The sequence below is a fragment of the Carya illinoinensis genome, chromosome 12 (assembly GCF_018687715.1).
Source record: "Carya illinoinensis cultivar Pawnee chromosome 12, C.illinoinensisPawnee_v1, whole genome shotgun sequence".
Taxonomy (NCBI): domain Eukaryota; kingdom Viridiplantae; phylum Streptophyta; class Magnoliopsida; order Fagales; family Juglandaceae; genus Carya; species Carya illinoinensis.
Window position 1 is genome coordinate 19491334 of NC_056763.1, and position 14974 is coordinate 19506307.

At 35.9% G+C, this 14974-nt stretch overlaps 1 protein-coding gene across 1 annotated transcript in view; it reads right to left on the reverse strand.

Annotated features, from left to right (window-relative positions):
* Positions 1–14974, reverse strand: part of LOC122290241 (callose synthase 10) — an 86453-nt gene that overhangs the window by 51331 nt on the left and 20148 nt on the right. Inside the window, exons 8-22 of the mRNA XM_043097842.1 lie at positions 9316–9413; positions 9120–9237; positions 8480–8605; positions 6978–7054; positions 6800–6884; positions 6136–6228; positions 5939–6041; positions 5698–5821; positions 5404–5593; positions 5252–5304; positions 4911–4971; positions 4710–4791; positions 2547–2596; positions 1852–1938; positions 1627–1712 (exon numbers count right to left, since the gene is read on the reverse strand). Coding sequence (XP_042953776.1) covers positions 1627–1712; positions 1852–1938; positions 2547–2596; positions 4710–4791; positions 4911–4971; positions 5252–5304; positions 5404–5593; positions 5698–5821; positions 5939–6041; positions 6136–6228; positions 6800–6884; positions 6978–7054; positions 8480–8605; positions 9120–9237; positions 9316–9413 — 1433 coding nt within the window. The remainder of the gene's footprint in view (positions 1–1626; positions 1713–1851; positions 1939–2546; positions 2597–4709; positions 4792–4910; positions 4972–5251; positions 5305–5403; positions 5594–5697; positions 5822–5938; positions 6042–6135; positions 6229–6799; positions 6885–6977; positions 7055–8479; positions 8606–9119; positions 9238–9315; positions 9414–14974) is intronic.

Genomic DNA, 14974 nt, shown 5'->3' on the forward strand with positions numbered 1-14974 from the left:
TTTCCATCTCATCCCATCTCATCTCATTTCATTCCCAAACATCACTCAAACACAAACACTATTCAATTTCAAATATTCAACTTTTTATCTAATCATTACAATTTTTCCAAACATCCAAACAAAACAGAAAAAACAATTCAAACTTTTTCAAATCCCAAAAAAAATATAATATAAAAAAATTATGTTCTAACAATATTTTAACTTTATAATATTGTTATTCAACTTTTTCTCTCCTTTCCCAAAACCCAATAAAACATCATAACTCATACCATTTTACTATTATTCATGAATTTCTCGTCTCAACTCATTCCCCAAGCATCCCTTAAGACTTTGTGGAATGAGATCTTCGGTAGGACGAGTATTGCTTGGGTGATGCCTAAGCATGTAGTGGTCTTTTTTGCATGTTGGCAAGGTTTCGTGGGGAGACAATGTAGTGTAAGCATGTGGAAGATGATCCCCTTGTGCTTGATGTGGTGCTTATAGTTGGAGAGGAATGGGAGGTGCTTTGAAGGCATTTGTATTGATTGGAGATCATTTTCATGATTTGTTTTATTCGTTTCTTGTTCTAGGTTGTATTTAGGTGTATTCTCTTGTATAGCTCATGTGTACTTGGGCTATGCCTATTTATTTCGAACAAAATTCTCCTATTAATTAATAAAAAAAATCACATTCATTTAGGGGTGGCAATGTGTGACACAATCCGTTAACCCAACATGAACACAACACGATAATAGCAGGTTTGGATTAGTCTTAACGGGTTTAGGTCAAAACTAATTGACCCGTTAAGACATGATTGTTTAACGGGTTGATAATGGGTCAACCCGTTTTGACACGTTATAACCCGTTAAGAAAGTTAAAATTACAATTATACCCTTATACCTAAAAGTAACATTTTTATAATTTTAATTTCGATATTTTTACTGTTTGGATTGTAATTTTGGACTTGTAGTTAGTTTTATAATTTTTATAGATATTGTGATTTTAACATTTATATAAAATTATATTAAATTTAATCAAGTCAAATTAATTAATTTCGGGTCTATTCAATCTATTTACATAAATGGGTTGACACGACTCATTATGTTAATGGGTCGTATTAGGGTTTGATATTTTAACACGATAAGCTTAACGGGTCAGGCTCGGATTTATCCAAATGTTATAATATACACCTTGACACGACCCGTTAACACGATTTGACACCCCTACATTCATTATAGAATCAGTTCTCTCTCTAACAACAAAATCAAGTTTCAAGTAAAAGATGAGAAATGTATTACCATATATAAGAATATACATGGTGCCAAGTATTAGAATTGTATTACCATATGTTCTCTATACATATATTTAAAAGACATACCCATATGTGTGTTTGTGTGTGTGTGTGTGTGTGTGTGTGTGTGTGTGTGTGTGTGTGCATGCGAGTGTAAAGATTTGGACCATGACAGTAGGAATTCAAAATACCATCTCTAAGTTCAATAACATTTTCAAAACATATCCACACTTTATACCGCTATAACAAATCTACCAATTATAAAAAATATTCAACAAAAGTCGATTACATCCAACCTTCCTTGCACCATGATTGCCATTTACACATAGTTTTAAAAATAATGAATTGAAACCTACCTTCTAGTTTCTGGTGAGACAAGATTCTTGGCAAAGGCTTCAGGGAAGCTCTCGAAACGTTTATGCACCATTTCAATAGAACGTATCTGACATAAATCAGTAATAAGCAATTGACAATGTAAGGTTTCTGAAGAAAGGGGAATAAAAACTACCTCATTATAAATGAATATTTAGAGTGTGGCCATTAAAAAAAACAACAGCAACAACAACAGTAAAAATAGATACCTCGCCTAAGCGAGCTTGCGCACCCTTTACACCACCAACAATTGCTGACAAAAGAGTGTACCAGATGTGAAGGTCCATGAGATAGATCTGAAAACGAGAAAATATTTAGAAATTGAGATATGGCCGAGTAGATATACAATGTGCATACTGATGGAACTAGAATAACCTAGGCTTAAAGGTTTCCAATTTGATCATAATAGTAACTAAGAAAATCCCTATGCCTAAGCCAGACCAGGGTGTGGGTGTCTCAGGCTCAATACTATTGATATAGACCTTGACAGGTCAAATCACTATGCACTTGTGTTTGTGGATGGACAGAAATAATAGGTGTTTTGAAGACCAAGAGCGTTCCTTGGATGAGCTGAAAGGCCTTTTTTAACACACTTCTATTGGGCTTCGGTCATAATTTGTAATAAGGACAGTTTTCATAATTTGCTTGTATCCATCACTAGTGCTTAGTGGTAATTAGGCATATTCTGTGTATACTACCTGTGCACTTGGGCTATACCTTTTTCTATTAATAAAGTTTTACTTTTACTTATAAAAACACTATACAGTTGTTTTGACCAACATCTAAAGCCAGCTACCATAACCCCAAGGGTATTGCCTTTCTTAATACAACATTCAGCTAGCAACCAGACATTGAATTCCTATCTGATATTGAAACAATGGAACCAAAGATAAAGAATACTCACAGCCACAACAGGAGCCCATAGACAAGCTACAGTCAAGGCATTATTATTGTCTGTCAAAATAACAAACATAAGTCAGTAGCAAATAGCAGCTGTTTCAGTTACAGCATCAACCAGAAATTTTCTATTTCAACATAAAAGAATGAGTTCATAGTTACCCATTTTTTTCAAATTTACATAAGCTCACCACTCAAGAGAATAATATTGGTATGGAATGCCCACAGTCAATCTAAGGTCTAAGAATCTACAAGGAGCACATTGATAAACCTAAAAAAATGTCTTACCGAGAGAGGCATAACAGGATAAGACAGCTCAAATAGATGAATCTTTTTCTTGTGACCAGAAAACATCAACATCAACACAAAGAGGGACACAACCCAAGTACCGAAATAACATGGGACGGAAAGGGAACATGGGCAGACGAAAAGGAAAGAAAAACGAAATATAATCAAATCTATGCATGATTTCCACACGAAATGAACAGAGGAAGATTTGGCAGATCAATCGATATAGTGGAAACATTGATATGTCATAATATAATGATCTAGCATCTGGTACTAGTGCAACAGCAAGCATTCTACAGGCTTCTAGTATTATATCACAATGTTGAGGTTAAGTACACGGCTCTTGAAATAATAAATAGATTCAACACCATAGTAAGCAACATAGATTCAGTGCAAATGGCATTAGAACCCATTGGACCTTTTGGTCGCTTTTTGATAGTTCTAACACCAATAGAGAAGCTACAAACAGATTCTTGTGGAGTGGTTTCGGCGAGGAATTAAGTTTCACTTGGTACAATGGTCGAAGGTTTGCTTGCCAGTTTTGTAGGAGGCTTGGGGGTTTGGATTGCCTGGTTTGGTTTGGTAGATGAGATGAGATATCTCATATAATCATTACAACTTTCCCAAACTCCCACACAAAATATAATAAACAATTCAACTTTTTCAAATGCCAAAAAAATATATATTAAAAAATTATATTCTAACAATATTTTATTCAACTTTCAACTTTTATTTTATCTCATCTCATCTATGTAACCAAACGATGCCTCTTCAATTGATCTCTTCTTATGGCACTACACAAATGTGAAAGAGTTTACAATTGGTACTAGGTGCTGATTAAGGGTACTTCAAGGGGCAGGGAGTGTTCCAATGAGGTAACCGGATTGTATGGAGTTGGTCTATGAAAGAACATTTCTTTCTTTTAATCAGCAAACTAGAATTTTATTGATTAGAATGATGGGCATAGCCCATGTACGCGGAAGAGATCCTACAGGAAGAGATCTTTGACCTTTTTCCCAGAGTCTTGGGGCCTTTAAAAGAAGGCACATACTGTTGGAATCATATTCACCCTAATGCTTTGAACTAAAAAACCAAGCATCAACAAAACTATTGGTGGCATCCTATCTATTTTACATCCATCATTCACATCCAATGATAATGCTACTTTAGACTTGAAATTATATGATAGTCTCCATTTACATCTAATGAAGACTTGTTGAAAATTTCAAATTTTCACACAATTTCCATGTTTTGTGAGGCAACTTTCCAAAGCATCCTAAAATATAACATCTCAACCATCATCATGAAGGTTGATGTTGAGATCTTTTACCGTCTCCAGAGAGGTTGATTTTTTTTTTAATACGTAGTCTCCAGAGAGGTTGATAACCCTTGCTTAATTGATATATCTCAATCTTTTCCAGAAGCATATTGTTCAGCCAGTGGCATGATCACATTATAGTTGGCATCACACAGATTTCATCTTAGCGAGTGGACAATGGATGAACTTAAAGTCTCCTTCTTCAACACTTTTTCCTTTGGGCAATTGCAATAGATATTAATGGACTAAATGCACATGACTTCTTGTATATCTTGATAATCCTATCCGTCTCTTTTGCATCCGTCCCATGAACATATCATATGCCCTTTGCTTTCATCAATAACATCTCAATTACTTATCATAAAAATAATTGGCTTCGTACAGAAATTCGCCTCTATGTGCATGACTAATCCTTTAACACATTCCTGAATTTAAATTTAACACCACAGAGACATACTACCAGATAATGTAACATGGACCCAAATTTGAGAAACTCAGTGCAAACAAAAACAAAGTGACTAAAAAAAGAAGAGGTCAGAAAAAGTAAATGAGCAATGAACTTACTCTTTGAGATCAAATCATGCCATGAGTAATCCAAAGACTGAAGCTTTATAATAATATTGGTGGGTTTCACAAGAGGTTTGATCTGTCATAGTAGTACAGATTAACTAAGGATATGTGCGTAATGAAAATGTATTCCTACATATCATAATATAGTCAGATATGAATTAACTATGAAAGGAAATATTAGGAAATGATGATTGCCTGGAGAAAGTATGCAAATATGAATTTGCATGTCAAGATCACCAGCCAATAGAGCACATACCTGCAATTCCAGGGTGATTAGAAATCTTACAAGCAAGCAATACACATCTACCACTCACCATGGTAAGATCATAATGAAAGCGTGTGTCCTTTAATAATCTGAATAACACTCCCCAACAATGTAAAATATGGTTAATATCAAATGTTTGATTTAGGAGAGAACCCTTAGAAAAAACAATTTATCATATACTTACTAAAAGCAGTTTAGTATTATCTCAAAATGAAAACGTAAAACAAGTTTTAAGAAACCAATTCTGAAATTTCTTTACTACAAAGCAAACCTGCAATAATCACCCATCCTCTCAAAAAGACCACGTCCAACATAGTATCTCTCCTGAAATATGCAGATTAAGAAGCAGATCATTCCATCAGTCATATCCTCTACATACTAATTGGACATTATTCTATACAATACATATTGAACAGAACTAACCTGATAAATCCACTTAAAAAACTGAAAGAACGACTGATCAGACATTTCAGACAGAGTGTGACATGCTGGAACTTTCAGTAAAAAGGCAAAGACCAGACGTAATGCTGCATAAATGCCCACACCAAGAATGTATATCCGGAAATAGAAAGAATTATTTGAATTACGGTCATTTCTTTCCTGCAGAACCTTCCTGAGAGTTTGCAACCATTCATAAACACAATTATCAATATATAGTCACAAGTAAAGTTAAGACAGTTTGGTAGCTGACAACATAAAAGCACATTGCAAACTCACAGGTAAATATATGTTACCACAACAGAGCTCAAGCCACACCAGAAAAACCTAATAACCAGCCTTGAGATAGCCATGCCTCTTGCTGTGGTGTAAGCCCCAAACATAAGCAAGGCATCTAAACAACCTATGCAAGCAGCACATGACCCAATGAACAGAAGGCAAACAAGTGTAAATATGGTGAGATTTGGCATTTATTTATGAGAAATGGTCACAAAATTCTGCAAAGACGCAAACAACATACTTTCTATAAAGTTCATGATTGCAAATGAGGGCCCAATGCTGAGTATTATCTTGAAAGTATCCAAATCGATGTGTCCATTGTTGAAGGCTATAATTGTCAAAACCTGTAATTAATGAGAAAATAAGCATCTGTTGTCTTAACAATGAACAAGTTTCACTCAAAATCAACATAGTACTGCTTGGAAGCACAACAGTAACCTGGAACATTAAAGCCAAAAAAATCCAGAGACGATGAAAACTTCGGTACAAGTGAAGAAACGTCCGATGCTCAACAAAGGTGCTTTTACCAGTCTGCCAGTTTGAGGTTAAAAATGAAAAAAATGAACAGAAGTTAAGCGAAAGGAAGTAAATATATATATATATATATTTTTTGTAAGTTAAGAGGATTATGTTAATGAAAATAGGCATAGCCCATGTACACTGGACAAAAGGAGGTAAATGATTAGAGAATATAAACATTTAACACGAGCAGAATGATGATAGGAAGACCTTACTTTATTGCCTTTTTCTCTGAGTATCTATGTTTTGTAATTGTTATCATCACACAATTTACCAATTACCAACACCCTTGTACGGATGTGTAGCCAAGCCAAGTTTGGTTTTAATCAAATTTCAGTGAGGTAGGCATATCAGACAACTCGTAATCCCATTAAATACCATCCCCCACACGGTACACCACACTTCATTTTAAACTTGGATAACAAATACTTGGCTGTTTCAGTTTTCCGAATTTGAGTAATGGAATATACAAAACATGATTAATTTTGACCAATGATATTTCTTGTTTGGGTTTCAAAAATTATGAGTAATGGAATATACAAACAATGGTAAATTTTGGCCACAACCCATCATCCAAACTAACCCTTTTCGAGCTTTTACTTTTAGGCTTCAAAAAGAACGATGAATCCTTCTTCATTGGCCAGCTTAACTCAAAGCAAGCAGATGACCTACATACAAAATGTACATAAGACGGTATGAAAGGAATACTTCAAAGTCTATGAAACAAATCTGAAAAATACAGATATTTGAGAAAAGCAAACCAAAAATATTCATTGAAGTCATCATAATTCCGCCATGCTGAATGTGCAGCTTTCCCATCATCATTTCTAACAGTTTCCTGTATATTAATAAAAGCATATCATAAATACTTGCTAAAACAATTGGAAGTAGATATTAAATGAAAACAAGTATATGACTTTTAAAATCTCCTTTGAAATAAAAACAAGAGAGAAAACAGGAAGACATCACATCAATAATACTACAAAACAACATCCTTAGATCCTTTAACCATAGAAAACAATACACTACTTCTATTTCTCTGATTCATGCATAGAATTTCCAAAACGTTCTGGATGAAGTAAACCTTCCTAACCCGGGCATGACAAACCAACCATTCATCAACTTTTTCAAAGCCAGGGGCACTTAGGCCCCTTTTGGAACTTAGACTAAACTAAGATCAACTTAGTTTAGTCTAATTTTAAGCTGAGTCTAACATCCAAACACTCAACTCTCAAATCACTAAACTCGTTTCAACTCAAAACTTCTTTACACGTAGGACCCACAACCTTTTTCAACTTAATACATCTTTACACATGAGACCTACAACCTTTTTCAACTTAACATCTCTTTACATGTGAGACCCACAACCTTTTTCAACTTAACACCTCTTTACACGTGAGACTCACAACCTTTTTCAACTTCCCATTAATATATCTAAACTCATCTTAACATCCAAATACATCTAAACTCATCTTAGGTGGGTCCCAACACACTCACTTCATCATCTCAACTCACTACCATTCATAAAGAACTCAACCCATCTCAATTCAGCTCAACATCCAAATAGAACCTTAAAGAAACCTAAAATCTATAACCAACTCAAGAAAGAAGAGCAACAGAAAAATGATAAATCTCATCAGTAAGGTATCTCCCAATTGTTTGAGATAGGGGATCTGCTGTCAAAAAAGGGAAGTTGTTTAGCAAGGACAATGCTAACTCAATGAAATCCACATACTTTATCATCATGTATACTAGCCAATTTGAGGTTACAAAGGTGTCTAGGGGAAACACCAGAGGGTGAACCTCTTAGTTCAGTTTTTGAAGAAAAATGCCACGATAGACCTTTATTCACATTTTACGTACCTAACTCGAGGCGGACAGAGCTAACAAATGACAGGAAAGGTACAGCCACATTACTAACCTTGGGAGAGGACATTGATCGAGCTTACATGTATGATGCCAATAACCAAAGATGATGACATATTAATGACTAACTTCCCCCAAGCATAATTTGTTGCAAAAATGAAAATGAAAATTAAACATTTGTTTTGATTGCGAGATTCTAACAAAAAGTCCAATACTTTAAAGAAAAGCCAAAACCAAATTTCTGCAAGACAGAGAGACTATCTTGGGGCAGGCTTCAGAATCTGCTCTCCAAAGATTAACAAAGGAAAAGCTTCCTTCACAGGTATACACTTTGATGGATAACATAACCTCCCAAGTTATATTCAAAGCCATATGAATATAACAAAGATCCACTTACCGCTGCCATTGTCTCATAGATAGGGCAAATAATTTGCTCAAGGAAGGACACACCACTTTCAGTTCTACAACTGGCAGCACGATTAGCTTCTCCATGATCCAATATTGCATCTAACTCTCTTGCCATCTGAAGGAACACAATTTGATTTAACTTTTCATTACTATAGTTAAAACATAAAACTAATATTATTAAATTTCTTGCAAACTTCTCTTTGAATTAAGATGGTCATAAAACTAAAAAAACATACCGAAAGAAAGAACTATTCTCATAAATGTTTTGGACAATTATCTGGCAACAATCTTACACGTATAAGAATCAGTCTAGACTCACCCATATCATCATCATAGTGACTCATTTCCACTTATGGTTGAAGCCAACTCATTTTAGAATGACTTTTCACGCTAACGTTTAGAAACTAAAACTCATTATTTCATACAGAAGACAAACTTGCATTTCTATGATAATCAATTATTATTCAGTACAGAAAAGGAGTTCTGATTCCACAGGATGACTTTCATAACACAATTACAACACAAAAAGTTGACTGCCCAAGAGACAAATTTCCTTAGATTAAAATAGAACAGAGGATGATAGCAGAACAAAAGGTCAAAAGATTATGAGACCATTGATAGAGGCTTACATGGTGGAATATATAGCAAATGCATTCAGGAAGGAAACGGACATTTGCAGCTTCACCCCAGATAAGGAAGTACAATGAAACTAGAAAAAGCTTCCTGTCCCGATTAATTGCTTCAATACTGTGGAGAATTAGAACCCAGATAAGAAGAGAACAAAGGAACTAACTATTTCAAAATTGCAGCATGTTCACAAGTAACCTGTTCCAAGCAACACGAATCCGCAAGTACTTGCACCATTTAATATAATTATCAAGCACCTTCAAGAAAACGTCATTTATTGCTTTCTCATCTACTTTCTGTACATGAAGCGAAATAAAAAATAATAATAATATCAGTCAACTTAACATTCAAAAGAATCCCGTCAATCATCTTTCCACTACAGTATACAATAAGCCATAACCATACCAGGCTACATCCACAAACATATAGAACAGCATAAATCCAACAAAACCCAATTCTTTCATAAGATTTAACCAAAGATAAGGTAACGAAGAGAGTAAGACAACTACACAGGATGGGGGTATACAGTCTTCTTGAGATCATTGATGAGTTGAAATCAGTGTTCTTGTGATTCTTGTTCAAGTGGTCTTATGCGCTTCGAACAACTTCTATGATTACATTTCTAGATTTTATTAACTCCCTTCCTTGCATATGTAATTCTCTAAGAGAGCATTGTGTACACGTCCTGTGTAAATGAGGCTTCTTATTTCTAATAAGACATTTAAATAGCTACTCCAAAAACAAGAAGTCTGAAATGTGGAAGTCGAAGAATATCAAAACAGAAGACAAGGAAGTCAATATCTAGCAATACAGGTAAGAAGTCCAAAGTATCAGCCACCATACCAAGTCATGGTAAATAATGATTTTACACAACTCACCATTCTGAAAAAGGTTCATACAACTTTCAACTTCATAAAAACACATAATGCCTCCAACCACAGCAGCAAGTAAATGAAAGGTAATTGTGTTCACTCCCTCACACAACGCTTGGGTGCAAATCCCTTAACACCCATGTTGGTGGAGACGGTACCTAACTCTCTAAGACCACTAAGAACCTCCCACAGATATCCTCTTGCGGCCACTGAGTAGCTATGGGTAGGGACCCCCTCACCCAAGCTGCGCTTTTTTTCTTAATCGGCATAAAATTTGTAACTCGGCACAAAAAAATGAAGCATATAATGCATTGATATCTAGCTAGCATCGGGTAGGGATTTATGAAATCCAAGCATCAATTCAAGAGTAAGTAGAAATCCCTAGGAGTTGGCTCAAGTGTTAAAGGCCTTGGTCTTGGTGGTATGTTCCCTCTAGGTCTAAAATTCAAATCCTCTTGGGTACAAATAATTTCTAAGGGCCATCTGACTCGGGAAACTTCCCCTTGAATTACTCGAGGTGCACTTGCGGGAAACTCCTTAGCGAGAGTCTATGCATCCCCGAGATTAGTCGGAACTTTGTTCTCGAATACCCGGTGCCAATAAAAAAATAAAAAAATAGCTGCTTCACAAGTGGAAGAACGAGCTCGACCAAAAAAGGCTGATAAGACCTAACATATATAATTCAATATTAAGATTCCATTTACTAGCCGAATGCGACATCAAGCAAGAATTTGCACATTAGTTGATGAGGAATTAAGAATTCACACAAGGTAGCTAAACATACCAAGAAGCTAGGAATGCACTCCTACCTCTCTAGGAGAGAATTGGGAGTTCGGAATTTGTTGGTTTTCAATTGTGCCCTACTGGGTAAATGGTTATGACAATATCAACAAGAAGGAGCATACCACCCAAACTAAGGCCCTTACCACTTTAGCCAAGCATTAGGGGTTAGGTAATCAAGAAGTTTTATTCACAAGATAATAGCATAGCCCAAGGACGAAAGATTGGGAAGTCTATGCCTTCTCAGAGTTCTTTTAATATATTGTACTCTATAGGAGAGAATATTGGAGAAGGTGATGAGGTTCTTCAGTGCTCTTCTAAAAATAGGAAGTTCAATGTTTCTTTTTTCTACCAAGCCCTTACTATCCAAGAGACTAACCCATTTCTTTGTAGAAAATTTTGAAAGACAAAGGAACATCTAAAAGCAGCTTTCTTTGTTGAATTGTTTCCTTAGGAAAGATCCTTACCATTGATAACCTAAGCAAACGTCGAATCATCTTGGTAGACTAGTGTTGCATGTGCAAAATGGGGAAACCATATATCATCTACTAATACACCCCGAGGTTCCCAAGACCTTATGGAATGATTTCTTTGATAGAGAGGATGTAGCATAGGTGATGCCTAGAAGGTTAGTTGACTTCTAGCTAGTCAAAGGGGCTTATAAGACAATCCACAAATTGCAACATTATGGAAGATGGTTCCTATTTGTCTATTGTGATTCATTAGAAGAGAAAAAAAAAATGATAGAAGTTTCAAAGAATCATGAGTAGACAATGGAAAAACTTAAAGCCTTCTTTAACAACACTTTGTTCCTCTGAGCACATGGCATAGATTTTAATAGACTTACATGTTCGTGATTTTCATGTAATGGTAGTTAATCTTGCATGGGCGTATCTTTTGTATACATCATGCGTACATAGCTATGCCTAATAGTTTCATTAATAACATTCTTATTACTTAAAAAATAAAGAAGTTAAATAGCATTGGTTAAAGGATCTCTTCACACCAAAATCATCTTTTGTGTATAACATATCTATGAAAGTCAATTTTTGTTAATTGACATTGCTTTATGCTTAGAAATAGAAATATATGATACGACCAGTGAACCCGACACAAACTAAGAAGGTTTGGGTCAAAACAGGTTGACCAAACAAGACATTATTAATAAACAGGTCAATTGCGGGTCAATCCGCAATCAACCAATATAATACGAATAAATTCTATTTTCAAACTTCATAAATGCTTAGTTTTATATGCCTTTTTTATTTGTTGGGATATAATATTATTATTAGTATTTGACTACTTAATATCTCAAACTATTAAATTCTTTTTCTTAATATGTAATTTTTATTTTATGAAAATATTAATTTTCTTATATATTATTGGTTTGGATATTGATAATAAAATATTTTATCATGAATCTAATTATAATTTTGAATGATTTATATAGTTATCTTTGTATTATATATAAAATTCTATTTTTTTATAAGTAGCAGATTATATTAATAAGAATAGTCTATCGATCAAAAATAATAATAATAATAATAAGAATAGTCATTAGCCTAAGTACACAGGAGGTATATAAGAGTTTATAGTAGTTAGGAGGAAGAAAGAGAAACAAGAAAATCATGAAAATCTAGGTCATTGAACTCCACAGCATTCACCCAACGGAATAAAGTTTTCACAAAGAATAATCTAATCTCCTCCAATGAGTGATCCTTATCTTCAAAAGTCCGACAATTTCGTTCCTTCCATAGGCACCATAGAATATATATATATATATAGGAAACATCTTCCACACAACTGTGATTTGTGAAATTTCACCCAGATTCTTCCAGCTGGCCAAGAGCTCTACCACAATGGCAGGCTTAACCCAGGCTAACTCCAATCTTCTGAACACATCATCCCATAACAATCTGGCGACCTCACAATGTAATAGAAGATGATCCACAGTCTCACCATTCTTTCTGCACATAAAACACCAGTCCACAACTATCCCAAAGCGTTTCTATAAATTATCCATATTCAAAATCTTGCCCAAAAAAGTTGCCAAAGCGAAAAAGATCACCTTGAGAGGCGTCTTATTTCTCCAAAATACTTTCCCATGGAAAGTGATTGTGCTACGGATTTGTGATGGTCTTATAAAAGGAACAAACAGAAAATATACCTTTCCTAACAGCAAAACTTATTAGTTCCTTGAGATCTCAATTTCATGGCATACAATTGTCCCAAAAAAACAGCAGAACTGCCAAACTCCCAATCATGGGCCACCCTCATAAAGTTCACATTCCATTGGATTGAGCCACCGGGTATCTCCAAGGGCCACTAATGCTTATTGTTCACGTGCAATCCTAAAAACTATAGGAAATGTGTCCTTACATGCTCGAACTTCACACCATAAATCGTGGCAAAATTTTATTCTATATCAACCACCCATCACTATTCTAGTGTGTCAGGAAAACCACCCCCAACATCTTCTAATGTACTTCCAAACTCCCACTCCATAAATCCCTTGTACCTCCCTAGTGCTCATCCCCCCCCCCCCCCCCCCCCCCTCTTCTCAAAAAAAAAAATACCCTTTTAGTTGAAATCAATCACCAACTTCCCTAAAGCTTCCCTCTCCATGTTATGCTGCCACAACCATTTCCCAAGAAGAGCCTGATTAAATACCCTCAAGTATTTAATTCCCAACCCATTAAAAGAGATTGGAGAGCATAGCTTATCCCACTTAACCAGGTGGAACTTATACTCATCCCCCAACTCACTCCAAAGGAAATCACGCTGGAGTTTCTCAATTCGAATTGCCAGACTCGCCAGAATTGAGAACAAAAATAAGAAATGAGTTGGTAAATTGGACAGCATGCTCTTGATTAGTGTGGTCCTACCGCCTTTTGACAATACTACATCTTCCAACTTGCCAATATGCGATCAATCTTCTCTATTACTTCATCCCATATAGATTTAGCCCTAAAAAAGGCCCCCCAAAAAATGCTAAGGTATTTCATTATCTTAATTGGGTTAAGAATCAAGTATAGGAGTCATTTCAACATATTTTTATGAAATGGGTTGAAACAGGTTAAATACATTAATTATTAAACGGGTTAAGAGGGTCGTGTCGTATCATCTATAATTTATATGGGTTGTGTTACGGTTGTAGGGTATGACCTGATTGTAGAGTCCTGGCGAAATAAAATTGTTGGCAGAGCTATTGTTTGGCCCTCCGAGGTGTTGCAAAGACTTGGAGAAGTGGAAGGGTCTTTATGGCATATATGGCCGGAAGAAGTTTGATTCTCTGCTAAAAAAGGTAGATGGAGGCTTGAGCTTGGCCCATGTTTCGGTGGTTTCTAAAGAAAATAAGAAGGCATAAGGGGCATTGTCAGGGCCTATGGTTGCTGAGAAAGGAGTTGGGTTGGACAGAGGCCCAGTGACCAAGTTTGTCCACTGGAGGCCTAAGTTTCTTTGTGGCCAGCAGAAGTCTTCAAGCCCGTTAGGTGTGGTGGAGGCTCAGCCCAAGTAGACGGTGATTCCGATGGAAGTTTCATCTTCATAAAAAGGATCAACGGCGACAGGCGAATCTTCAGGGAGCATTCCGACATTGAGCCACAAAGGCAAAACTTCCTCGATAGAGATCCATGAGCCTGTCATGTTTGGAGGTTCAGCCCAGTCCAAAGATGACTTAGATGGACGTGCTTGCAACTCAGAAAGTGTCAACGACAAAGGGAGAATATTTTGGGGGATCTCCAACAAAGAGATTTACTCTGGCGAGAAGAAGGAAGTCGTTTTCTCCTGTTCTGGGCGTTGCACAGAAGGATTTTATCTTAGAGAAGGGCAATGAGAAGTTAATGCAGTCATTATCATCTGTTTAGTTATGTAATGGTGGTGTCGAACATGTGGTAGGGGGTGTCACAGGGGAGGAGGCAGATGGTGGTGAGGGGCTGAGGGTGAATGCTCATGGGTCTGTCGAGATACATAATTCAGGGGCCCCTTGCAACCAGTTTAATAATACAGATATGCAGTTGACTCTTTGTGGAGGTGAAGATTTTGAGGCAAGTGGATTTGGTGATATGTTTGAATCAAATGAGGATTATGCTCCTAATCCATGTTGTTCCATTCCTCTATGGATTGATTGGAATAATAAATCTTCTGATTGAGTGCTGAGAAAGGTGGATGAAATTAAGGATTGTGTGGGAGTTTCTTGCGATGGC